The sequence below is a fragment of the Desmodus rotundus genome, chromosome 9 (assembly GCF_022682495.2).
Source record: "Desmodus rotundus isolate HL8 chromosome 9, HLdesRot8A.1, whole genome shotgun sequence".
NCBI lineage: Eukaryota > Metazoa > Chordata > Mammalia > Chiroptera > Phyllostomidae > Desmodus > Desmodus rotundus.
Window position 1 is genome coordinate 14,101,164 of NC_071395.1, and position 26,967 is coordinate 14,128,130.

The 26,967-nt window shown below is 39.7% G+C and overlaps 1 protein-coding gene across 2 annotated transcripts; it reads left to right on the top strand.

The window, feature by feature from the left end:
- The first annotated feature begins 271 nt into the window (after positions 1 to 271).
- Positions 272 to 26,967, top strand: USP38 (ubiquitin specific peptidase 38). 2 transcript variants are annotated; one of them, XM_024568838.3, is made up of 10 exons: positions 272 to 1,458; positions 3,257 to 3,392; positions 8,575 to 8,704; positions 10,360 to 10,461; positions 14,403 to 14,561; positions 16,706 to 16,899; positions 19,660 to 19,753; positions 20,430 to 20,536; positions 21,693 to 23,049; positions 25,749 to 26,967. In XM_024568838.3, exons 1-10 carry the CDS (start codon positions 777 to 779, stop codon positions 25,908 to 25,910), a joined length of 3,123 nt encoding a protein of 1,040 aa, XP_024424606.2. In that variant the 5' UTR covers positions 272 to 776; the 3' UTR covers positions 25,911 to 26,967. The 2 variants fall into 2 exon arrangements, with proteins under 2 accessions (XP_024424606.2, XP_053766881.1); XM_053910906.1 differs by lacking the exon at positions 3,257 to 3,392 and having other exon boundaries at positions 1,324 to 1,458.

Here is a 26,967-nt window from a genome sequence, read left to right on the forward strand (position 1 = left end):
GGCCTTCTCCCGGAAAAGGCGCCTATGACTCGACACTCTATCCCCAATGATGCGAGCGTCGCCAAGCAACTCGACTGGAGGCGGCCGCGCCTGCGCAACAGGGAAGGTGCGGAGAGGGGAGGGGATCTGAGCTCAGCGGGGAGGGACTAGGCCGCAGGGGCCGTGGAGAGGAACGGGAAGGGTTGGGGCGGGGCGAACGGGCGAAGGGGCGGGCCTTTTCCGAGATTCCTACACCGTCACTTCCTGTTTGCTGGGCCTTCTGAATCCGGGTCAAGGGTGTTCACCTCTGCCCGGCTGATTAGGCACCCTCGGTGACAGCGGCTCCAGGCTCAAACCAGGGCCCATTTCATCTCAAGATCTCCTGGAGCTCGGACGCCCACACCTGCCCCGGGACACGGACACGCGCTTCCTCCACCTGCCAGCTCGCAGCCCCGGACCCTAAGCGCCGGCCGCCGCCGGGGTCCTCCGCTGGCACCTCCGTGCTGATGCTGAGAAGGACCGCGGGCTCGGGGCGGCGGCGGACTGCGGGCCTCCGGCTCCTTAGGCCCGCCGCGGGCGGTGCCGGTTCTAACGCGCCCCGAGCCTGCCAGCTCCGACTCCCGCCCGGGCTTGGATGGGCCCCCCTGCCCGATAAATGTGGCTGCTGAGGCGGCGGTGGCGGTGGTCGATCCCGCTGCTGCTGCACTCCAAGTTCACCTCCGCCCCGGGGCTCTCCTGCCCCGCCTCGGGGCTGTCTCCGCCCGCTCCCTACCTTCTGGCCTTGCAGCCTGGCGACAATGGACAAGATTTTAGAGGGCCTGGTGAGTTCTTCGCACCCGCTGCCCCTAAAGCGGGTGATTGTGCGGAAGGTGGTGGAGTCGGCTGAGCATTGGCTGGACGAGGCGCAGTGCGAGGCCATGTTTGACCTGACCACCCGGCTCATCTTGGAGGGCCAGGACCACTTTCAGCGGCAAGTGGGGCACCAGGTGCTGGAGGCCTACGCACGGTACCACCGGCCCGAATTCGAGTCCTTCTTCAACAAGACGTTTGTGTTGGGCCTCCTTCAGCAGGGCTACCACTCTCTGGACAGGAAGGACGTAGCCATCCTGGACTACATTCACAACGGCCTGAAGCTCATCATGAGCTGCCCCTCGGTGCTGGACCTCTTCAGCCTCCTGCAGGTGGAGGTGCTACGGATGGTGTGTGAGAGGCCGGAGCCGCAGCTGTGTGCCCGACTGAGCGACCTCCTGACCGACTTCGTGCAATGCATCCCCAAGGGGAAACTCTCCATTACTTTCTGTCAACAGCTGGTTCGAACGATAGGCCACTTCCAGTGCCAGTCCACCCAGGAGAAAGAGCTGCGGGAGTACGTCTCCCAGGTGACAAAAGTGAGTAACTTGCTGCAGAACATCTGGAAGGCCGAGCCCTCCACTCTGCTGCCTTCCCTCCAGGAAATTTTTGCAAGCATTTCTTCTACAGGTAAGGATCGTTATATTCCAAAAAAAGTCTCTCTTGGAAATGCAGCCTGTCTCCCGCACGCACACCACGTTTGCTTCCCTACCCTGAAAATGTTAATGGAGAGCAAGTCTTAGTATCTCATCCAAAATTTTATTCCCACCCACTGCCCTATTCAGGCTGTCGTTTCTACTTTAAAAAACAGGCTGTGCTTTTATTTTAAAGGTTGAGAACGTCGAGGTCTAAGAGCTTTGACGCCAAACAAGTTGCTTAATTAACCAGCCCTCTGCTCAAGTTATGGAATGCTTTGAGGGTGACAGCTACTATATAAAGCTTCTATTTATTAGTGACTAATGGCAGCGTAATAATGTTTACTGTATTATTATTGTTCTGTAACCCTGTCATTTTGTTATCATGAGTTTTTCTTGTTTTTAATTTTCCCATTTTTTTCATTTATGGACTCTGCATTTTGTTTTATTTACTGGCTTATCCCAGTGAAGTATGTAGTTTCTGAATATGACATTTTCTGTTTACAGTTGTGTTGGTGAGAGAGGCTGCATCTAGGATGAGGGAAGGGAAAGAATGTGAGGCCCTAAATAGGTGTTTTTTCACTTGGGTTATAGCCGGACAACCGCATCCTTAGAAAGCGGGGAGGGGTCAGTGACGTTTAGCAAGAAAATGCTTTGTCACCCAGGAAGTTTACCTGTCCATTTACATTCTTTGTTTGGACTTGGAGCTTCCTGCTCTGTAAGTTGTGAAACAGTAGATCCAAAACCGTGTTCACTGCCTGTCTACTTGGTACAGCCGTTCTCTCTGGCTGTTGTTGGAAATTGAACTTGAGAAGGAGGTGGTCTTCCTTTATCTAGAGAACCAGAAATAATAGCAGGGTTTTTACAAGCTCCATGCTTTCCGATGAATTAGGTACATTTATAAAGGAATTACCAGCTATGTATTTCAATACATAAATCAGTATCTGAGTTGGGTTTTTCTGGGGTTTTTTTTTAATTGAAATGGTTCTTGAATTGCCAGTGTGGCTGGAACTGTTCCATTTCTCCAGAACTTTTTCACCTGTCGTAATAAGGTGCTCACCTTTGATTTCCTTAGTTTTATACGGTTTAAGCAAAGTCCCCTCAAAATTCACCTTAATTTCACCGTGGCTGATGTGGTTCAGTGGATTGAGCGCCGGCCTGCGAACCCAAAGGTTGCGGTTGGATTCCCCGTCAGGGAACATGCCAGGGTTGCAGGCCAGGTCCCCAGAAGCAGCATGCAAGAGGCAACTGATAGATGTTTCTGTCTCTTTCTCCCTCCTTTCCCCCTCTCTCTAAAAATAAATCAATTAAATTCTTTCAAGGTTTTTCACCTTACTTTCCTTTAAGAGATTTATAAAAATCTTCCTGAGAAAATATAAAGACTACTGTAATTAATAATTATAAGTTATTTGGGGAGGGCGTCTGATGTGGGAATCTAAATGCTTTGCATTTCTGCTTTATAAGTGAATATTGTAGCACGACAATGACTTAACATTAAAGAATGCGAAGAAGTAAAGTAACTTGTGGGCTAAATGTGGCGAAACTGAACAATAGTTTTTATATTGCAGTAGTTCTGTCTATAAATGAGAGACCATTGCTATTCACTCTTAATCTCTGCTGTAATTTTCCTTTTATGTTAGAGTACCCATGATGAGGTGGAGCATACCCACTGCTTCCTGATGCACACCTTTGCTGCAATTACATGTTTGGGGTTTTTTGGTCATTGTTTTCTCTCAGTACTTCACTTGAACCTTCTTGCCAATGTCTCTTTTTCTTTTAATTAAAAAAAATAGACGCATCATTTGAACCTTCCGTAGCATTGGCAAGCCTTGTGCAGCATATTCCTCTTCAGATGATTACAGTTCTCATCAGGAGCCTTACTACGGATCCAAATGTCAAAGATGCAAGTATGACCCAAGCTCTTTGCAGGTACTTCTTCATGACACTGTAGATGGTAACTGTACACTGGGGAGGAGATACTCTGTTGTATTTTGTCGATAATGAAAAACTCAAGAGAAATGTTTAAAATTGAAGTCATGGAATCAAATATATAAAGGTTCTCCAAATTAATTTGGAGACTTTTTACCTTACTATAGGCTTGACAGGCATCCCAGTAATTCACAAATCCATTTTTATTTCAGCTTTTTTAATTTCCAAAAACGTACATACATTTATACTTACTTTACAACCATGATTTGGTTGGATTATCAACGTATTTTCTTTGCTCATTGTTTCTTGCTACCTGTTTCTTCTCTCTGGGGTCTTTTTTTTTCCTGCTTAAGTACATACTTTCTCTTTCAATTAGGAGCTTTGAGTAATACACTGTCAGCGTTTGTCTGTTTAAAATGTTCTTCACTATTTTTGTTTTCTGTATTTTATTATTCCATAGCTACTCCTATGACACTATACTGTTAGGATCTTTTTCATATTATCTCTTTTCACTTACTTTTCCCTTTATTATTATCATTTTATCAATTCTCATTTATATGTGGTTTAGTTCCGATTCTTTATGTAAAGTCCTCATTGTTCCTACTTTTAAGAAAAATATTTTTATCTCCTCCATCATTCCTTAGGAAACTCCTTGTGTCCTGTTCAGCAGTGACGCTCCTTTATCAGTGTGACTGCAACAGCACTAAATTTCTTTCTTTTTGAGATAAGTGCATCATAAATTATGTTGCCTCTAAGTAAAATAGGAAGATTCAGAGAATTACAGATTTCACAAGTGAAAGTGAAATTAGAAATCAGTTGGTCCATCACCTTCATTGCCTAGGCAATAACAGCTAATACTTTCGTTTCACGCCGTAACATCGCAGCAGAGTCTTCCCCGTGGTTTTTTGCTAGCAGTGCCTTACCTCTCTCCTCCAAGTCGGCCTGCTCTACTCCTTTTACCCTTCTGATCGAGAAACTACAGTGACTTTTACCAGTTACCGAGTGCAGTACAAATTCTGCTCCTTAGAGGTTAGCACTCCTGGTCTTACTTTTTCAGTATTTTCAGGACAGTCATGGTATCCAACTTCTGATTTTATTTTGTTTTAAATATATTTGGGAACATAATTTTTATTTATTTGTTTCTATGGGAAGTTGTGATCCAGTTTTTGTATTGCCTTTCCAATGTAGCTAAACGATGCTATTATGTAATCTACCTAAAGTAACTATTATATTACAAATGTAGTTGAAAAGAATAGCAATGTGTATTTTTACCGTACTCCTACCTTATACTTCCCTATACTCCATACTTCCCCCCACACAGATAGCACTTACGGTTTACTGTCATTTTTCAGTAATGCAAAGATATGTAAATACCGTACCGGGACCAGATAAATAACGTTAAACAGTCCAGGTGCAACTGCCTATAGGGAGTAGGTACACAACCACCTTCTAGTAGGGAAAGCTGATCCTCAACTCCAGCTTCCTTGTTGCCCTAAGGAAGTTTGAGTTGCGTGTTATTGATGTAACTTTTCGAAAGAAGGCTGAAATACAGGTTTTTATGTGAAATTTCTCAATTTTTCAAACACTGGAGCAAATACAGCTGAAGGCTGGAACTAGCCCTTAAGCTGTCATCTAAAAGTGAAAATTGGTTTTATTCACAAATTAAGTTTAAATCAATTTTGTGGTCTTGCATAATGTTACCAATTTTTCTACGTTGTTTTTTTTAAGGTTTTCAAGTTGCTTGTTTTTTTTTATTTTGGGGGGTTATTTGGGGGCAGGTGGGAACTTAGGTGATTTTTTTAGCTATAGAAAGAAATGGCTTCATTTATTCAATAAATTTGAGCCCCTTCTCAGTGCCAAGCACTATGCTGAATGCTGGGGGTCCAGAGATCAATGATTAAAGATTCAAAACCACAAAAAACAAGATCACTGCTCTTAAGCTCATGGTCTAATGGAGGAAACAAAGAATGTAAATGACAACTTTGGTTAAAGCAGTACGAAATTAAATCAGTATATCAGGGTTAAGTGTCCTTAAAATTCACATAGTAGTCAGTACATGGTGGATACGATTACTATAGTTAGCCATAGAAAGAACTCATGTATACTGCCTGTGTCTGGCGGGGTCTGGGCAAGTGCAAGTTCAGATTGGAGCAGGGCGGGAGTGTAATTAAAATGTAGCCAAAGCATTGCCTCGTACACCAGCAGAGCTTAATTCGGATACCGGTCCTCCTGTGTGTTAATTGTGTGGCTGCTGACACCTTTCCTAGCTTTTCTTACCTATTTGAGGGCAGAAGCCATAGCTTACTCTATTACATCCTCAGCACTTAACACAGTACCTGTTTTATAACAGACACTCGTATTTGTGGCTTCTAATTTGTGTTACTTCTGATTGGAAGTTCCTTTAGGGTGGTCAGGAGATTGTGTAGACATGGGATACAGTAAAGAAGCCTGAAATCCAGTTTTTTATATGAATTTCCCAATTTTTAAGACGTTGGAACAAATAAAACTGAAGGCTGGATCTAGCCCTTAAGTTGCCAACTAAAAGGGAAAATTGGTTTTATTCTCCACAATTTAAGATTAAATCTATTTTGTGGCCTTTTATACTATTTCCAGTTTCAATGTTAAGATTCCCAAGTTGCATGTTTTGTTTTTTATTTATAGAAAGAAATAATTCATGCAGCTTATGAAATGGGGAATATGGAGGAAATGGCTAACTGGATGGATGGTCAGCGATAGTGAAGAGACAGCGTCAAGGGGGCGTTCCACTCCGCCCACTCTCCCTCTGCCACTCAGTTCTCTCCTCACCTGGGCTGCAGGGAGTGCTGGCCTGGGCCCTGGTCTAGAGAGCCCGGTGTGGCTCTGCTCTCTCCGTGTCCCTCCCCAGGGAGCAGAATTTATGTGCTCACATACATTCTTCCTCTTTCTGTGTGTGTGTGTATTTACACTCCAAAAAATGTCATGGTTTTCTGTCAAACGACAGTTTTCTGTCAAACAACAGTTTTCAAAGGACTTACTGGTATTTTTTTTCTTTTTTAATTCAACAGCATTTGAGATCTTTCCATGTTAGTTCCCCCATGGGTGGATTCATACAGATCTGTCTCATTCTTTAAAACTGCCCGTTCCACAGTATCAGTACCGTAGTGTACTTAGCCCTTTCCTTGGTGAGGAACATTGAGACCATTTGCCTTTTTCCCGTAACACAGACAGTGCCGCAGTGCATGTACTCTTACACATAAGTGCAAGTGTCTGCTTTCTACTCCATGAACGTGAAGTGGCCGCAGACTTTTATGAACTCAGCCTAACAGTAGTTGGAAGACAGGGACCAGCCGTTGGACTACCTCAGCAATGCCTTAGAGCTACCGTGGTTGGAAGGTGACGAGGACAACGGGAAACAAAATGTGTATAGAAACAGGGGACATACCGATAACTTGTGGTTACCATGCATTTGCACTTTGGGGCGACTCTTAATGTCCTACGGCACGTTTAAATGTTAAGAGCAAAAACCTTAGTAACGACGATGCTCCAGTGTTAATGTAGATAGTTACAGCTTAGCTGTAATGAAAATAACCGTTTCAATTAGAAGTCAGTCCTTTTAACGTATTAGTAGCTGCTTTTGGTCTTGTGTTTGCATACTTTGTATTTATATTTTACATTTTGTGCAATCAGTGTATTTATTTATTGCCACAGTATTAGTATGTGGTGGAAGAGAGGCATTACCATGAGTATTTCCAGTGTTACATATTGGGTTGGCCAAAAGGTTAGTTTAGTTTTTTCCATAAAATAAAAGACATTTTTCATTTTCACCAATAACTTTATTGGTTTGGATATTTTGACTGTGTCGTCTGTCTCCTGCGTGGTGTGATGTTGATTGTTTTCAATTAATGTCTCGATTCGATGGCTACCATCCAATTGGTTTCCCCGACTGTGGAGCATTGTCCAGTGAGAAATCTCCAGCATGAAACTTCTCAAACTGCTTTTGACACGTTCGATCAGTCACAGCACCTTCTCCACACACTGCACTAATCTTTTTTTACGTTTCAGTTGCCTTTTTACCTTCCTTGAAATAATAAAGCATAACATGCCAAAAATGTGTATTTTCTTCCATCTTCAACATTAAGATGGTTACACAAAAATTCACCAATTTTGGTGTTTTTTTAAAATGCACACTGATACGACAGCTGTCACAATACCATCTAACAAAATTGTTCAAATGAAGTTAAAGACAGCTAAGTGCTAGTAGAGCCATCGTACAGAAAAACCAAACAAACGTGGCCAGCCACATATTAACTCACCCTTCACATCAGCCCTGTACAATAAGTGTGTTTACCTGTAACCTGCAGATGAGGAAGCAGACACAGAGGTTAAATAATTTGCATAAGTATTTAGGGTCCCACAGCTAGTAAGTGGTGCATTGAGATTTTTAAACCAGATCACTCTGACTTTAAAATCCTGGTTATTTTTTTCAGTACCATTTTCTTATTATATGATCCCTCAGATTGAATCACTGATTCAGATAACATGAGTATTTGACCCGTTGCTTTCCCGTAGTTGTACAAGACTTCACGGTGGTTAACTGTCTCCATCAAACCCCTGCTATTTTGTCTCTATCCCCATTTAACTGCGTTGGTATTCAGGAAGAAAAACTACTGCAAAATGAGGCTGTTTAGGATGTTTCCACATTCAGTGCCCTTTTAGCTACTTGAAGTTTCCTTTTGTTGTCTTTGTTTAGTAGGATTATCACAGGGATGAAGAGACCTGTTACAATTCAAAATATAGTTATTTTTAACTGTGCATTTCATATTTTCAGAGGAAAAATTTTGGTTTATATCCATGTGTCTTAGACTGCTATATTTGAACCACTCTCCTTAGAGTAAATTTGTCTAATTCCCATTATCAGTATATAGCATAAATTTAAAACTTTATGTGAAATGATAGTTTATCAGGAATTCTTTTTATGGAAATGTGTTTTATATATAAGACACTCAGCTTACAAGATTGGAAGCTCCTTGAGAACAAGCACCTATTACATTCGTTTCTACATCTCGATAGTGCTTTTCACAAGCAAACTCAGTAAATACTGACTCACAAAGTGAGTGGTTATCTTCTGTAACCTGTTATTTCTAGTGAAATAAGGTTTGAAATATTGTCAATACTGATGGCTTTGTTCTTCTTCAATTTTCAGAATGATTGACTGGCTGTCCTGGCCATTGGCTCAACATGTGGACACGTGGGTGATCGCACTCTTGAAAGGACTGGCAGCCGTCCAGAAGTTTACTATTTTGATAGATGTTACTTTACTGAAAATAGAACTGGTGAGCGGGAGTTTACAAATCGATTCGAGTTTATGAACTTACATAACCAGTCTTTTTATCTCTTTGGGTTGTCCCCTTTAAAACATTTTGAGTATGTTCTTGTTTGATTTTGTTTTGGATAATAAATTTGAATAGGCTATAGAGATTGAAAACGCTTTTCAAGTATAGGTAACTAAAATAATTTTGCTGTTTTCAAATATCTGATATGAAAACTTGTTTCTCCCATTACCCCTTGAGTCCAGCTAATCAAGCTTTTATTAAGGTCACTCTGCCAAAGCTGTCTCCGACATCAGTGCTTGCCAAACCTGGGAGTTACTTCCCGGCCTCTGCTCATTTGACACAGTTGGTCACACCCTCTTGAAACTCTCCTCACTTAGTTTCTAGGACCTTATACAACTCCCCTGGTGTGTGTCCTAGTTCACTGGCATCTCAGTCTCCTGTAGTGGATCTTTCTGAGTTTAGAGTGCCTTAGAGTTTCATCTTTGGTCTACTTTCATCTCCACCCATACTGAGTACATCTCTAAGTTAATGATTGCCAGGTTTACATGTCTAGTCCAGTATTCTTCCATGAACTCCATATTCACATATCCAATTGTATCTCAAATTCAACATGTCCGCAATCTAAAAAATTCTTGATTTTTCCCTCCCAGGCCTGGTCTTCCCTATCTCAAATGGTTGCTCAATCCTTCTACTTGCTCAGGCCAAGAATCTTGAAGCTATCCCTGTCCCTTTTCATTCTCTCTCAGACCATAGCCTACAAATCCTATTGATTCCACCTTTAAAAAATACCCACAATGCTACCACTTTTAACCAGCTCATCACTGCCACCCTGGTCCAGAGGCATCATCGTAACGACTGCAGTAGCCTCCCTGCTCCTGCCCATGGTCTCCAACAGGGGTCACACAGGTCCTACGTGATCTGGCCCACGGCTGCTTCTCTCACCCAGCCTCCCACTGCTAGTGCCTCAGGCTCTGTGCTTCCCATAACGCTCCTTGCTGTGTCTGCAGCGCACCAGGGCGGAAGCCCTGCAGTTCTAGGCCTTTGCCCTGCTTGTCACGCTCTTCTCCCAAGTAGTTATCAGGCTTACTCTCTCATTTCCTCCTGTTTTTATAGTCAGATACCGCCTTTTTCATGAGGCATCTCTTCAGCGCCCTGTGTAAAATAGCAGACCCCTTGGCCACTCAGCGTTTCCTGCTCACCGTGCCCAGTCCCCACAGCACCGGTCTCTGTGTTACTCTGTCCTGTTTCCCGACCTGCAACAGTGAGCCCTATGAGAGATTTTTTTTTTGATCCCCTGCTGTATCCCCAGTGCCTAGAACGGAGCTAAGCAATAGCGAGTGCTCAATAAATACTTGTCGAATGAATTGAATGACTAGTGGACCTGGAATTTATCTACCATCTGTAAACGTGATTTGACAGATGTTCACTTGGTCAGAAAGTTTAAGGGTTGGTGAGGCCATCGTGTTCCCTTGATCTCTATCATATTATTTCCTAACTTTTTCCCTCTCCCAAAGTTTAATGACATATGTTATGATAGAACCTTCCAGGAAGGGGGATATTCGCGTAAATAATTTTTGGCCGTAAGAAAGTAACCACTGGTTGGGTTAATGGTTTCCTTACAAACTCTATAGGTGTGTGTCTTGTCGTTTTTGAAGGTTTTTAATCGACTTTGGTTTCCTCTTGTGAGACCTGGTGCTCTCGCGGTTCTCTCTCACACGCTGCTCAGTTTTCAGCATTCTCCAGAGGCGTTCCACTTGGTAAGTTATGACACAAGCTTTCCATGTTGAAAACCTTGTCTTAAAGTCTTAGTTTAACATTGAGCCACATTTGTATACAGTGAAAAGATGGCAGGTTGGTTTTAAGGCTAACTATTACATGTAGCTTTATGATTTCTTTGAAACGTGACATGGTGGGGTTTTCCTCAAAAGAATATATTTTCAGAATGTTTTGGATCTCACCAAAACCACTCTGCTTGTCACCACAACCAGCAATTTAAAGTTACTGTGCTGCATGAGATGTCACATGTCATTGTCCCTGATAGTTGTGTGTTGCACAAGTGAACAGCATAGGAGGAATAAAATGGTCGAAAACCACCGACTGCTTTAGAATTCCAAAAGCATGAAAACATCAGCCCCGGAACTGGGCTTTTCGTTCTCTCTCAGTCCACATCCTACAGATTCTGTCGACTCCTTCTTTAAAATATGTCCAGAGCCGCACCACTTTTAACCAGCTACATCACTGGTTTTTAATAATTTGATTATCAGTTATTGCAGGTGAGAAATGACAAAAGTTATTTTGGAAACCTGTCCATTTATCAAGGGCCTCACAGGAAAGCAGTGCTTTATCTGGCTACTCACTTCCTCCAGGGTCTGCTGCTCAGCTTTACAGGACGAGAATCATTATCAGTGCGTCCACCACGTGGAACTCTTGGGAGTACTGACCCACCACAAACAAATTCAAAGGAGACTGATGAGGAAGTATAGGGTTCCAATTCTTGATTATTAGCTAGAAGTGTAACTAGTCTCAGAGAACCATATACACACTCGGGCTGTTCCGTGCCTCATTTCCACTGGAGGAAAATTGGCAGGCTTTGTAGTAAGTAAGCCTTGCTAACACATGACTACATTACACACATACATGTCACTTAGGATGAGTGATTTCTGCAGCTAAGTGACCCAATTGCTGAGCCTGATCATCAATCAGTAATCTTACATGTTTGTTAAGACAAACAAAATTCAAACTTGAGCTAATATAGCAAGCACACCGGCAAAGTCTTCCGAGGGAAAAAATTATCAATTATTTGCCCCTGTCTCAGGCACAGTCATGTGTGCCATTTGAGAAAGGGTTTGCTTTCAAAATTTCCGGGAAGTAGAGTCCCTAACATAACTTAATCATCCATTCTAAGGATTATTACTCTTCACATGGAGCAAATTCCTTAATGTCTCTGCAGGGGGAAAAGTAATTGAGATGACAAATGGTTTCCTTTGAAATACTTGGCTTATTGAAGTAAGTACATATGAAATCAAATCTACATACTGGGTATGGGCTGACCTGTTACTGAACTAAAATTAACTTGGGCATCTAGTAGAGAGTCGTGGTAGTTCATTCGCCTATAGCTCTAAATAACTCAGCAAAGGACTCAGGTTAGGAGTTCCGAAGTATGAGCAATAACCTGGAATCATCAGCATCACTATTCATTATATTATATATGTTTAAGAGTATTTTAGAGCAAACCAAGATTAATGTTATGTATGTTATTATGGACCAAGTTGCTTTTCATATGCTTTTTACAAGTGGAAAAAAATTTAAACAGAAGTAAAAATACCAAAGATTCTAGCTAAATAAATTATATACATTTTCTCAAATAGCAACTTTAATGAGTATTACAATAATGTCTACAAATACAGGGCTGGGCTAAGTAGGTTTACAGTGGTGAGGACTCGAAACACAGTTTATTCTTACATTATTATTTATTAATTACTGCATTATTTTCCATAAGAACAACTGTAAACCTACTTTTGACCAATCTCTGTATTTATATTTGCTCATTTAAAAAAAAACAGCTTTCAAGCATTTAGAGGGTAACAGCCTGCTTGGACGTAGTTTTGTATGCCTGTGAAGAACTTAGTCTTTTTTTCTGTGTCAGTGATGGTTTTGACTATATAGGATGCAGTAGTAGACAAGTATATTGACCAGTTACAAAGATGAAATTTACACTTGAAAAGCTTTTGGAAGATTTGGAATTGTAAATTAAATAATCATGTTTAAAATGCTTTTCTCCTTTTCCATCTCTCTCTCCCCATTCACTTCTGAAGAAACAAATTAAGAAAAAAATTTTTTTTGATTTCTGACTATTTTAGCAAGAGAGTACCTGATAGATAGGCAGCAAAATTGTAATTCAGATTTGCTTAGAAGTGGAGAGGTGACAGCAGTAGAATGAACTCGTTAGGAGCTGGGAGTTTCGTGCTCAGATGGATACCTCTGGTGAAGGTTAGAGAAGGTAGTTCAAAAGCTGAACTGCAATTTAAGACTTCAAGCATAAGTGTAAACCAGAGAGAGCAGAAAGGAAACAACGGTGTTAATCTAAGAATATGGGTTTTTTTAGGGCAGGAAAGGGAGTTGATGGGGATGTTACAGTAATTGTTGTTAATGGTGTTTGATGATAAGACCATAGAGCTGTAGCTTCACTTTAATCACTAGTTAGCAACCAAAAAAATGTTCTACCAGTGGAATGTGAGATGCTTTTACGTATGAAGTGTAAATATATAGTATCAGATTATATTGGGTTGGCCAAAAACTTTGGTTTTTTTCTCTAAGAAGGCTGTAGTAAGTGCTTAGTTATCTTTAACTTCATTCAAAACAATTTTGTTAGATTGTATTATGACAGCTGTCATATCAGCATGTGTTTTTTTAAAAACATCAAAATTGGTGAATTTTGATGTAGCCGCTTTAATATTAAAGATGGAAGAAAATATACAACATTTTCAGCATATATATGCTTTTTTATTTCAAGAAAGGTAAAAATGCAACTGAAGTGCCGAAAAAGATTTATGCAGTGTATGGAGAAGGTGCTGTAACAGACTGAACGTGTCAAAAAGTGGTTTGCGAAGTTTCATGCTGGAGATTCTCGCTGGACAATGTTCCACAGTTGGGTAGACCAGTTGAAGTTGATAGCGATCAAATCAAGACATTAATTGAGAATAATCAACATTCTACCACACAGAAGATAGCCAACATACTCAGAATATCCAAATCAATAAAGTTACTGGTGAAAATGAAAAATGTGTCTTTATTTTACATAAAAAACCATACAGGCTTTTTGGCCAACCCAATAATTAATAATTAGTCGGAACAAGTATAGCGCTAGACTAAGGAAATGAGCCATTTCTGCAAAGTAGTTTTTTTTTTAATCACTTCTTAAATATGTGACTGGTTCTATATTGACTTTTTAGTCTAATTTTATAATGAAAGGATACTATGGTGCTTATAACACTAACAGTTTTCTACATGTTTATGAGCAATAAGTATTTTAGATTTCCCTTTTATTTTTAATCCCAATTCCTTTAAAATAATAGTTTCTGGTCCCTGTATTTTTAGAGTGGGGAGTGGAGGTCATTTTGTAAGAATAGCCATGCTAGCTAACATAAGACATTATGCCTATGCTTATCTAAAAGAGGTGTTCCTGTACACTGAGCTGTAATCTTGGTTACGTGCATAAGGTATTTCGAAGACTTTTTTTTGAAGTAAACTTTAATGTGCAAAGGATGTATAATTCTTTCAAGTGAAAAATCTAAAATTCACACTAGATGGAGCTCTTAAGCTAATTCTAGGTTCACCTTTCAAAAGTTTGTTCCTGTTGAACAGTCCTGTAATATAATAGCCCTAACGTTTTTCAGTGGAAGGCATTTTTTAGAACGAAGAGACTAAAGCTCCTGTTTTGTACCTTAGTTTGGGTTTTAGATGGAGAATAAGGGTGGAAAGAGGGATCTCATGTGAAATTATAATCATGTGACTTTGAAAACTAGATTTACTTTGTTCGCCCAGAAATTTTTTACTTCTCAGTTTTTTTAGAAGCAGCCTGTGGCTAAACAAATAAGAAAGGTACTTGCTGACTGTGTAACAATTGGATTCTATTTGTAGGCTAGATAATTTGTTGCCAATTTCTACAACTTGAATGTTTGTCTTCTTTTCTCTTCAGATTGTTCCTCATGTAGTTAATTTGGTTCACTCCTTGAGAAGGGACGGCCTGCCTTCCAGTACAGCCTTCTTGGTGCAGTTAACGGAATTGATACACTGTATGATGTACCATTACTCTGGGTTCCCAGATCTGTATGAACCTGTTCTGGAAGCAATAAAGGTAGGGTGACGGCTGTGCCACTGTGGGTAGGTCTGCAGCGCATGGTGTGAAAGAGGAGGGTGGCGAAGCACTCCTGTACCAGCCGCTCTGTTTGCTGCTTTCCGCTTAGGCTTTTTATTTTTGGAAAGTGCAGCTGAATCAGAGTTCGTTAATATTTAGTGGGTAATCTCTTTCTTATGTGCTATAACTAATCTAAATTGACCATATTCAACTCTAGAATACCATCAATTATATGGCCTGTCTTTAAATTTATAACAGCTTCTGAGGAAACAAGTTAGAGAAAGGCTACATTAAGGGACTGCCTACATCAGAATGCATCACAATATCAGAAGTGTTGAAACATGTAAGATGCGTCTTAGAATCAAGGAAGGCAATTTAATAAAATATTTGACTTTGGTTTCTTTGCTGTTTTTTTTATTCCATTTTAGCTATGAACTGTTTACAAATGTCCCTATTTCAGAGAATCTTTAATTGACTTATTTGTGAGCTTACCTTGTTTTTTAAGTTTGTATACATTTTGGGTCTGAAAAGCACCGCTGCCGTTTGCCTGGAGGAATGGGTCACAATAAGCACACTCTGCTTGTGGTGAACTTCCAGCGTGGCCAGAGTGCAGCAAAAGAACTGGAGAACTTGCCTCAGCCAGACTCGCTCAGAAGTCATTGTACACCAGTTCTATTAACAGTACTTGTTTTTGAGGTTTCAAACAACAGAAGGTCTCATTATCTTTACTTCTGTATCTGAAATGAATAAAAACATTTTCTCTTTACTGAATACTTAGCTAGATTAAATGATACTGGTCGGGCCCAAACTCAGCGCTGTTCAACGGTCAGCGCGTGCCGTGGCATGGCATGGGACACCTGCAGAAGTAAAGGTCTGCTGTGTAGGAGCTGTTCTACAGCTGCGTTAACCTCACTCTGTGACGTCACTGTGACCGTAGATGAAAGGCGGCACTGTTGTTAGTTGACTGCTGTTCTTCGTGCTTTTCACGTTGAAAACTGTATTGACTGACATAGGCTCAGAAGAAACAAGGATCTTGCTCTGAACTCAGGAAAGCACTTTCTAACAGCTGTTAACAACAGCAACAAAAAATCAGATTAAAATTCCTTCAGAAATTGTCTTAGGTTAGATATTGTGTAATAAGGTGTCAGTAATTGTCTTAGAATTAGTTATTGTGTTATTAGGTTATCAGTAAGTACCAGAGGATAATAGCAGTCCAAAAAAGCCTTTATGATTTTCCCGGCTATACTTACTCTCCAGTGGTCTACTCATATTTGAAAGCATTTACTCTTAACATTTTATCTCCTATATCACAAAGCAAGTAAAAAGAATCTGTACTTTGTAACAATTTTCAGTATGGTGAAACATGAGATTGAGTTTTATTTCTCAAAGTCAGAGGTCATGGTGCTTACATGCTTTCATTTTTCACCCCTGACTGCTTTGAGATTTTATTTATAAGGGTTAATACAGGGTAAATATTACTAGTGAATGAAAGGGAGGTACATTTAAGTCCTTATTCTACTGCCTTTGGATAGCGCTGTAATATATTCTCTGATCTCAAAAGTTTTTAAAACATTTTGCAGGAAAATAGGAAATATAAGTAGTTCAAATGTGGCTTGAATTCCTGATTTTTTAGTATGCCTCAGCTTGATAAACTCTACCTTTCAGAGATTTCAGTATATTTTAGGAGACAGTTACTTTTGCATATAGTGTAACTTGATTTGTTGATGACTGGGATGCACATTATACATGGGGTGTACTAATTCCCACATATAATGAGAGTCACACTTGGGAATCAGCACTAAAATGTGGGTGCGCATTATACTCCGCAAAATACGGTACCTTGTATATTCTTGTGTTTTGTAATTATTTGTTACATAAAATTTCTTATACCATAAAATGTTCAAAAATAAATGCTAAAATTCCTTTATAATACAAAAAACAAATACTTAAATATAAATAAGTAAATAATTGAATTTAAAAAAATAAAAGGAAAGATTTTTTCCCTGAAAGTTTGGGCCAAAAATGCAGGTGCGCACTACACACAGCAAAATACAGTATCAGTGGAAGGATCTTCTTTATGATGTTAATTAACTTGATAGCAAAAATAGTTTATATTTTAAAACTTTCTTCTTTATGGTCTACAGGACTTTCCTAAGCCCAGCGAAGAGAAGATTAAATTGATTCTCAATCAAAGTGCCTGGACTTCTCAATCCAACGCTTTGGCATCTTGCTTGTCTAGACTTTCTGGAAAATCTGAAACTGGGAAAACTGGTCTTATTAATCTAGGAAATACGTGTTATATGAACAGTGTTATACAAGCATTGTTTATGGCCACCGAGTAAGTTTGAATTTGAGCCTTTGTATTTTCCTTCTAACTGTGGAGATTGATGCATGCTGATGAGATGTATAATGGGAACACTGCCGTCATATTATTGCTTGTAAATGGCAGAAATATTAATATTTTCATATTGCCTTATAGTCAAAAATGAAATTGCTTTTAGTGCTCAGAAACTACTAAAATACTAACTTACATAAATTCTACTTTTATATTTATTTATATTATGTATTATATTTGGAACCTTGTGAATTACTCTTAGTACTTACTAGTGTAACAGAGGGATTGATTGAGTTTATGCCAAAGAGTTTGTGTTCTCAATTACTGATGTGTTATTATCCTACAAGATAGCGTATTTTTTTAAACCTGTAAATCTTTTGAGGGGGTCCTATTTGGTTTTTTTCTGCTTGAGATAATTTGTTGTTTATCGGGTCAATAACTTCTTCGTTGCTGCTAAAGAAAGTTAAGCTCTGCTTCCCACCCCAAGCTGATTGATACTGAACAGATGTAAAAACAGGCATGTTCCTTTGCCTTACAGATTTACTTTTAAATTCATTTTCTTTACAGCCAAGCAAATAGGAGATCAGAGGTTGTTAGCATGTGAGTGTTATCTGTAAAAGTAGGCTTTTCCTAAAGCCAAACACTTGGTTGGCTTTTTCTCTTCAATACCAATAGAGGATTCATGGGACTTGACTAAAGATGCTCACAAGTTGAGTTCCGAGTCTTTGTAAGTTTTTCTGTTTTCCTAGAGGAATCATGAACTAAAAAAATGCAGAGTTAGCTTTATTTATTTCCTGGCCCCAAAATAGAGGGTGGGGCAAAAAGTAGGTTTACAGTTGTGAGCACTGAAACACAGTTTATTCTTGTAGTATTATTTATTAATTGTTGTATTATTTTTCCATATGAACAACTGTAAACCTACCATACACCCCATGTACAATGTGCATCCCAGTCATGAAAAAAATCAAATTACACTGTGTGCAAAAATAATTGTCTACTAATTGCTCTCCTCAAGGCAGAGCTTATCCAGCTGAGGAATACTAAGAAAACAGGAATTCAAGTCGCATTTGAACTGTTTTTCCCCACTCTGTATGCTGTCAACACTAAGGTGTTTTTTGTTTGGTTTAGTATTTTCTTTTGTTTTTCAGTTTGTTTGTATTTGGGATTTTTTGTTTGTTTTTGAGAAGATGTCTACGCTTAGACACAAGTGATACCAGGCCCAGCCCTGAAAGAGCCCGTCTGTCACCCCCAGCGGCCCTCCAGTCCAGCCAGCTCACTTTGCAGATGGCGGGGGAAGCAGAGACGGCAGCAGTTCTCAGCGCTCGTCCTATCGAACAGTCCAATAACAGTGTGTCAGAGAAGGCCTGCAGCATGTTTTACTTCTTTGGTAGCGTGTGAATCCTTCATGGTTTTTTAAAAAATTAAATTTGAAAATATATAAAATAAATATATTTAATAAAAAAATCAGACATTTCCATTCCCAAAGATAATTTGTTAAGTGTTGTGTGCATTGCTCCAGGTCTTTTTTTGCAGTTACAAGATTTTATCTAGTACAAAAACAATGCAATTTTAAAAAACATTTATAGAGAATCCTACTTATGTATTTTCTAGCTATTTGATTTTATTTTTACCTTTTAATGATTCATGTGGAGAAATATCCCCAGGTTAGGGCAGTGACAGAACTATGTCTCTTTCAGTAAAGGGTCTGCCATAACTTATTTAACCTTACTCCTATTGATAAATATTAGCTTCTTTTGCTCATAATGAATCTCTCCCAGCCCGTGTGCCTCTGAGGGGGTATTCTTTGTCTCCAGCACACCGGATGCTCTCCAGAAAGCTACAGTATTTGAACTTGTGTACTAATACAGGATTGTACCTCTGACCTCTTTCATACCTTTAGCAGTACTTAAAGTTTAGCCGTCTTTAAAATTTTTGCTAGTCTGGGTGAAGATGTCTTTTCTTTTAATTTGCATTTTGCTGACCATTACAGAGTTTTATCCTATCTATTTTTTGTTGATATTATTCATTTGTATTTCTTTTCTATTATAGTCTATTCTTTCCTTTCTGCACCTTTCTGTTGGGTCTTTTTCTTGTTCATATTGATTTCAATTTCTTCCCATCTGTGCAGTTCAAATTTTCAGAGTGTTTTATTTGTAATTTTTTAATTTATGTAATCAGATCTGCTGTTTTTCATTTAGAGTGTCTGAATTTTAGGAAGCCTTTCCTCTCTAAATGTTCCCCTTTTTTCTTTTAAATAATTCAGTAGTTCTGTATTTTCCATTTAGCTCGTCACCCCAGCTGGCATTTGTGAGGATGTAAAACCGTATCTACCTCCGTTTTTTTCTGAGCGGACACACCGTTGTTCCTGTGGTGCAGTCTTTACACCACTCTAACTTCATAGTCCGCTTTAGTGACAGGATCTCCTTATTTCGTGCAAATTTGAAAGAACTTAAACTATTCATTAATAACCCAAATGTAAATTTAGGTTTTTAACGAATAGTTTAATTGCTACTTGACGACCCAGAAGAGAGGAAAGGTGCACCGCGGTACGCAGGCCAGTCCCAGGCCGTGTAGCCAGTGCTCACCGTGCCCTCGTTCTCCCTCCCTCCGTCCCGCGCTGCAGGGGTGACTTTGCTAGGTAAAGGGCCATCGGGTAGGTGAAGTTGTCCTCTGAGGATAAGTTCTTGAACTAACTTCCTTTAGCTTTTAAAATGCATGTGCGTGTAACACATTTTTACAAAATCATGTTTTATTCTCTTTCAGTTTTAGGAGACAAGTATTATCTTTAAATCTAAATGGGTGCAATTCATTAATGAAAAAATTACAGCATCTTTTTGCCTTTTTGGCTCATACACAGGTGAGTGTAAGTGTATATAGTGTGTATATGTTAATATACATAATATACATGTTAATATAATATTCTTTAAAGTTCACATTGTACCAAACTTGGTAAGCCCTTTTTAACTGATGAAACAATATATATCTCACCCAGAACAACAAATCCACCTAGAAATGCTAGAGATACTGCCTAAAGTCAGGATATGCACTGTTTGTATTTCTTCCTCCTACTTTCCATTCTTGCCGACCTATTGTTCTAATGATTATAGAGAAAATGTGTTTATAGATACCCAATAAACCGATTGTCACTGTAACGAACAGTTAAAGTAACCCCGTGGACCCAAGCGCGGGAGTGCCATGGGGGAGGTGCCAGGAGCACTGTGTTACGGGTCAGACCTGGGTTCTGATGTGATCTCCTGTCACTAGTATAGCTGTGTGACCTTGGGCAAGTCACACAGTCTCTCTAGATTTTAATCCTAGATCTTGATCCTCATCTGCAGAATGAGAAGTTATGACTGAAGGTTATCTAACTGTGTTTGTAACTAATTTACCTGCCTTCCTGTTTGACAGCTTATGGTAAAGGTTAAGTGCAATGTAATTTTAAGTAATCTTGATTAAACATACATTAAGATTTCAGTTACTTGGTTCATGGTGTGCCAATCATTTCCTTGTATTGTCTCTGCTAATATCAAAAGAGAGAAGCATATGCACCTCGGATCTTCTTTGAGGCCTCCAGACCCCCCTGGTTCACCCCCAGGTCGCAGCAGGACTGTTCCGAATACCTCAGGTTCCTGCTAGACAGGTGCGAAGGGTTTGTAACGCTGTGATCGGAATCGCGTTCCTTCAGAACAGGTTGTTTCTACACAGTACTGTTTTTAGCTTTAAAAATATGTTTCAGGTGTTAATTTTTAAAATACCTTGCCTTTATTATAACTTTTGTGTTCTTTTATTATTAAGTTGGTTTATTTTCCCTTACTTTAGAGCAGCTGTTCTCAAAGTGTGGCACAAGGACCCCTAGGGTTCCCCAGACACTCTCAGGGTCTTTCCTTTCCTGGTTGAGCATCTGTGTGTACGTGGTTGAGGCCAGCGTGTCTTCACCTGCTTTATCCAAGCACCATAGCGTATTAGATTGACTGCAGAGCAAATAGGAGGGTCCAGCCGTCTTCTCTTAAGCCAAGTGCTTGAAATATGTGCAATATACAAGACAATGCCATTCTTCTCACTAAATTTTTTTTGGTTTTATGAAACAACTATTTTTCATAAAAAATACTTATATTAACAAGCAATAGGTTTATAATTGTTTTTAAATATGTATTTTATTTTATTCTCGGTTTTAAATATAGTAAATATTGATAGATATAACCATGTAAGTGAAAGCTCTTGGGTTCCTCAGTTATTTTTAAGAGTATAAACAGGTCCTGAGACCCAAAAGTGTAATGGCTGTTCCTTGAGACCAGCTCATAATTGGGTGGGTTTCGTATATTTTATTGTTAAAATACCATTTAGTTAATAAAACCTAATATCACCTTCTTTTATCTTCCTGTCTTTGCCTCCCTTCTGTTCTATGGATGACTAGTAAAGTTAGTGGAGCTCAGCATGTACCACCTTTCATCCGTTCAGCTAGGGACACGTTAGATGGTTTCTGCATGCCAGGCAGGCAGAGATACACCAGACAGTTAATAAGCATATGCAATTAACTGTAACATAACAAATGCTATAAAATAGTGCCATGAAGAAAGTGTAATGAAATATAGGGAAGTAACAGCCCATAGCTTCTCTTCTAACCTGTGTTCTCAAACTGTTTAATACTCCTCTTGATTAAAAGAAGAGAAGCTTGATGTTTAAGTTAAGCATTATATTTGATAAATAATTTGTTTATATAAGTCACCAATATGTTTTAATAGAAATGACATTTAAACTTAGCTGAAGCAGCTGTATAATGATACCATCTCCTGCAGGCTCCACGAAGAAGAAAAGATCTTGAAAGTTCAGGCCTCACACCAGCTTTCTGAAAGTCTGGGATGCACTGAAACTTCTCTCCAGGAAGTGGCCAGTCAGGCAGCTGCACTGACAGAGGCCCCTTACACAAGTGATGGGGAGAAGACTCTGATAGAAACAATGTTTGGGGGAAAACTACGAACTCACATATGTTGTTTGAACTGCAGGAGTACCTCCCAGAAAGTGGAAGCCTTTACAGATCTTTCACTTGCCTTTTGTCCTTCCTCTTCTGTGGACAGCCTGTCTTTTCAAGATCCAGCATCGTCACCCAGTACACAGGATGGGGGTCCAGTGGGAGCCCGTGCATCTGGTCCTCCGGAAGAGCCGGGAGCGTGTGGTCCGGCAGCGGCAGCCTTTGCCTGTGACTCAGCCCTGCGAGAGAGAAGGGCAGGCAGTCCTCCTGATGCGTTTTGCTGTGCTGAAAACACCTCTGTCCCTAGTGAATCTAGCAAGAATTGTGTTAACAAAGATGTACCTCAGAAACTGGGAGGTGAAGCCACACCTTCAGTAACTGACTTACTAAATTATTTTTTGGCTCCAGAGATTCTCACTGGAGACAACCAGTATTATTGTGAAAACTGTGCCTCTCTGCAGAACGCCGAGAAAACTATGCAAATCACGGAGGAGCCTGAGTACCTTATTCTTACTCTCCTGCGATTTTCTTACGATCAGAAGTATCATGTGAGAAGAAAAATCTTAGACAATGTGTCCCTGCCGCTGGTTTTGGAGTTGCCGGTCAAAAGAACTGCTGCTTTCTCTTCCCTGTCAGAAAGTTGGTCGATAGATGTTGGCTTTACTGATATCAGTGAAAACCTCGCTAAAAAACTAAAGCCTTCTGGGACCGAAGAAGACTGCTGCCCCAGACTGGTGCCCTATCTGCTAAGTTCGGTTGTCGTCCACTCCGGCGTATCCTCTGAAAGTGGGCATTACTATTCTTACGCCAGAAACATCACAGGCACGGAGCCCTCGTACCAGCTGTGCCGCCCCTTGGAGCCGCGGGCATTAGCCTCCTCCCAGAGTCATCTACTGGAGAGTCCCGGCGCAGTTGTTGAACAGGGTGTGGAAAATAAGGAGATGTCAAAAGAATGGTTTCTATTCAATGACAGCAGAGTGACGTTTACTTCATTTCAGTCAGTCCAGAAAATTACGAGCAGATTTCCAAAGGACACAGCTTATGTGCTTTTGTATAAAAAACAGAACAGCACTAATGCTTTAAGTGGTAATAATCCAACCAGTGGACTCTGGGTAAACGGAGACCCGCCTCTACAGAAAGAACTTATGGATGCTATTACAAAAGACAATATACTGTATTTACAGGTAAGTTGGAAATAGAAACTTCCTCATTTGTGGAAAATATTTAAACAGTTGATAGTTGGTGAAATGAGCATCCTAATTTTGAAATCCATCTTTTGCATCTTCAAGGAATTTACAGAGTAGTAATTCTGAAATTTGAAACTGGGTTTATATGAAATGGGTTCAGCCTATATAACTGAACTTGCTTACTTTCTAATGTGATGAGTTATGAAAAGTCATAGTGAGGTGCAGCAGAGAAGACTTTACTTGTTTTCAATTACAAAAGATGTGGTTATTATAAAATCACTCCATACAGAAATATAGAAAGTTTAATAAAATGGAGGTATCTTCCCTCTTCCCTTCAGTCCCACCTACCTGGGGAAACAACTGCTAAATTCGGTGTTTATTCCTTTGAGACCTTTGTATAAGTATTTTAAGGGCTCTTTACTGACATCAGGTAGATAAGATAAAGGACACTAAAAGGCAGAACATGTAAAGAAAGTATGTTCATATTATTTAAGGATCTGAACAATAAAACCAAGAAGACGAACAATTAGTAAATAAAACCTGTCATGGGAAAAGGTTTCATGGGAAAACCTTTTCCCATGGAAGTTTTTATGTAAGCTGAATTTACTTATAAATATACTTTTTGCAAGGAGTTAGTGATTTTATTACTTTCAAGTTAATAAAGATCTTGCTCAAAATATTTTTCTTTGAAACCTGTGAAGTTTCTGTTGATATAAAGGACCAACAGTAAATTACAGGTGAAATTGTAGGTATGTTAATTGGCTAACTCCAAAAGTTTCTAAAACTTTTGCTTAAAATTCCCAAAACTACTAAAGGTACGGACAGTGTAAGAGATGAATTGATTTTACTGACTTTTAGAGGGAATTTTTCTCAAAAGTTTTGAAACTTACTACATTATAAAATAGTCAAATAATGATACATGATATTAAAGGAGTATGGCAATGTACTAGAGAGTGACGAAAACAATACAGAAAAACAAATCAGAAACTCACCACCTTTGCTAGAACTGATAACAAAGGTTCTCACACCCAGTCAGAAGGCTTACGATCCAGGGAATGGGGTGTATGCAGCCACGCCCTTGCTGGGTAAGGAACGAGCACTAGATGTTAAGCTTCTGAGTGAGGGTAAGAGGGCTAGGCTGAAATAGAAACTCCCTATAATATAAGTGAAGAGAATATGACCCAGTGCAATATTGAGTTTTGGGGGATATGCAAATTATCTCTGTATCAGTGATTGGGTGAAATACCAGAGGAGAGATGCGGATTTTGAGAAGCCCAGAAACTACTCTAATTCCTGGGGTAGGAATGCCAAACCGCTCGCTCTGTAACCATGACAACCACTCGTCCTGCACTCTCGCTCTAACTGATTTCCTCCGTCTGGCCAGTCACCCCGTTCCGTCCTGAGTGCACAGTATGTGGGTGTGAGGAGCCCTCCGTTATGGTGGTGGTGTCACCGCAAAAGGAAAAGTGTTACGTAATTTCATTCAGCTTCTCGGTGTGGTGCAGTTCTCAATTTCATCTCACACCTCAGCTTGGCAAGTTGTTTAAAGCGAAAAAGATATCACTAAGTTAAAATTTAATTTTATTTCATAGTTAACTTCTTAATTTTAACTAATATTTAACTACTTAATTTCTAACAGGAAAAAATCCAGGAAGAAATTATATAATAATATCACCTTGCCAGAGGGAGCAAAGTAATGGGACTTTTAGCTTAAAAAATAGGATATAGTACAATTTTTGTTACTACTGTTAACTGTGTTCTGAAAGCTCTTCAGGGCGACTGTGCCTAACAGGTTAAGGCCGATGCTGCTGCAGCAGCCTTTGGACCTGGTTGACATGAGCCCATGTGAAAGTTACAGACCCTTTCCCAGAAAAATGGGAGAATATTTTACATATTTTTCCAAGGTGTTTCTAAATGCCAGTTTTTAGAACACAGGTTTATAACTGCCCAATGAAATTGCCAGTGTTTATTCACTTTTTCTCCTTTTGTGGCTAAGTGCCCAATAGTGTTCTCTCTGACCTGAGGTCATTAATACTTACTGAGCGCCTAGTGTGTGTCCGGCACGTGGGTGAATATGATTCCTGGTAAAATTTTTAATGGTCTGATAGAGAAAAGTTTCAAGTATCACAGTAAGAAGATAGGCTCCATTTCCCTCAGTAGTGTTTCGTGATGTTTACTTTTACTTAGAAGTATTATAAGGAAAGGGAAGAAAAATTCAACCTTCTGTCATTGATATCTTTTACTGTGATCACCCACTTCCAAAGGAGTCCCTTGATGCAGAGTAGGTATCAATCCATTGTTGTAACCTTTGAATCCTGCATCCTCTGTATTTGAAACGAAACCCATTCTTACGTGTGTTGATAAGAGTAACAAGAACTGTAAGTTTCTGCAGAGAAATTGTAGGACCGTGGGCTGCGGATTCCTCTTCTGTAGAGTGTGGCGTGGAAACAGCCAGCCTTCAGGATCTGGAGCTCCGTCGACTTACACCGAGATTTGTGCTCTCTGCCTTCTTTGCTCCATCTGCCATCACGTACTTAGTCAGAGTTGGCAAGGATCAGTGTAGTCAGCATTTTTAAAGCTACTGAGATGCGAAGGATGTTACTAAGGATTAAGGCAGTTCTAAAATATTTACATAGGTGGTATATGCATCCATTGGATTCAGGATTTTAATTTTGTTACAATTATTTTAATCTTAGGAACAGGAGTTGAATGCTCGAGCCCGGGCACTGCAAGCTGCATCTGCCTCCTGTTCATTCCGACCACATGGGTTCGACGACAATGACCCTCCAGGAAGCTGCGGACCGACTGGCGGAGGGGGTGGAGGAGGATTCAATACTGTCAGCAGGCTCGTGTTTTGATCGCGAGAGTCCAAAATGCACTGGCCACAAAATACCCCGTACTATGACTGTTAAAATGTCAGACTGTAGTAAGAATCATATCTTTTATTTTTCTTTCCATTAGACCCTTATACTTTAAGAAAACACACTCAGTGCTTGTTTTTATTCTCTTGACCATACATTTACTAACAGAATGCATCGTGGGAAAAAAATCTACCTCTCAAAATTTCACTTGCTTTTGTGGTTAGACATGCTTGACCAAAAAATTTTCTGAGGAAAATATGTACCCGGTCCCTAATTAAGCTGCATTAAATTTAGTAGAGGCATTTAAATGCTTCTATCCTCAGTTTTACTGAACAAAAATGTAACTCATTTAGCATCCTTTATAGAAGAATCATGTTAGAGGCGAAGGAAATACTGTTTAAGGAGAAAATCCTTTATTCCCTGTGTAGTTACCCCATCATCAAATTCAAATCTTTGGAAACACTAGAGATGATACAGTCTCCAGCGAAGGCAATAACAAAGTTGATCAGGCCAGAGTACTGTTCAGCCGTGCTCAGTGCTCTCCTCAGCATCACTGCATCTGCGCTTCAAGGACAGATGTTTTTAAAGGGATTATTTATACATGCGCGCTGAACTGATTTTTAAGAAAGGTGCATGATCCTATAGGAGCAACATTTTTACCTAAAAATTGCTAACTTTGTAGTGTTTCTAATTGTTTAAGAATTTTAAAATTCTCTTTCAGGGAGTCTGTCTTCTGTGTGTTTTGAAGGAGGTGAGTTCTGTACGTGCCTTGCAGTACCGTAATTCAAAAACAGGAGTCTTTGGCTGCAGAAAAGCTTTTTTAAAATGAAATGTTAGGAAGTAATTTTTTGTGCTAACATTAAAATTATAACTTTTTGAAAGGTATTAGATTTTCCTGAAGTAAAATCTGATGGTTCTAAATTGGTGTGTGATAGTTTGTTTTTAACTCTTAGAAGAATTCAGAGGAAATGAACGTAGTCAAGTAAAAAAATCTTTTTTGATTTTGTTACTTAGTCCTCAAAATATTAAACACTGATCACGTATATTTAGAGTT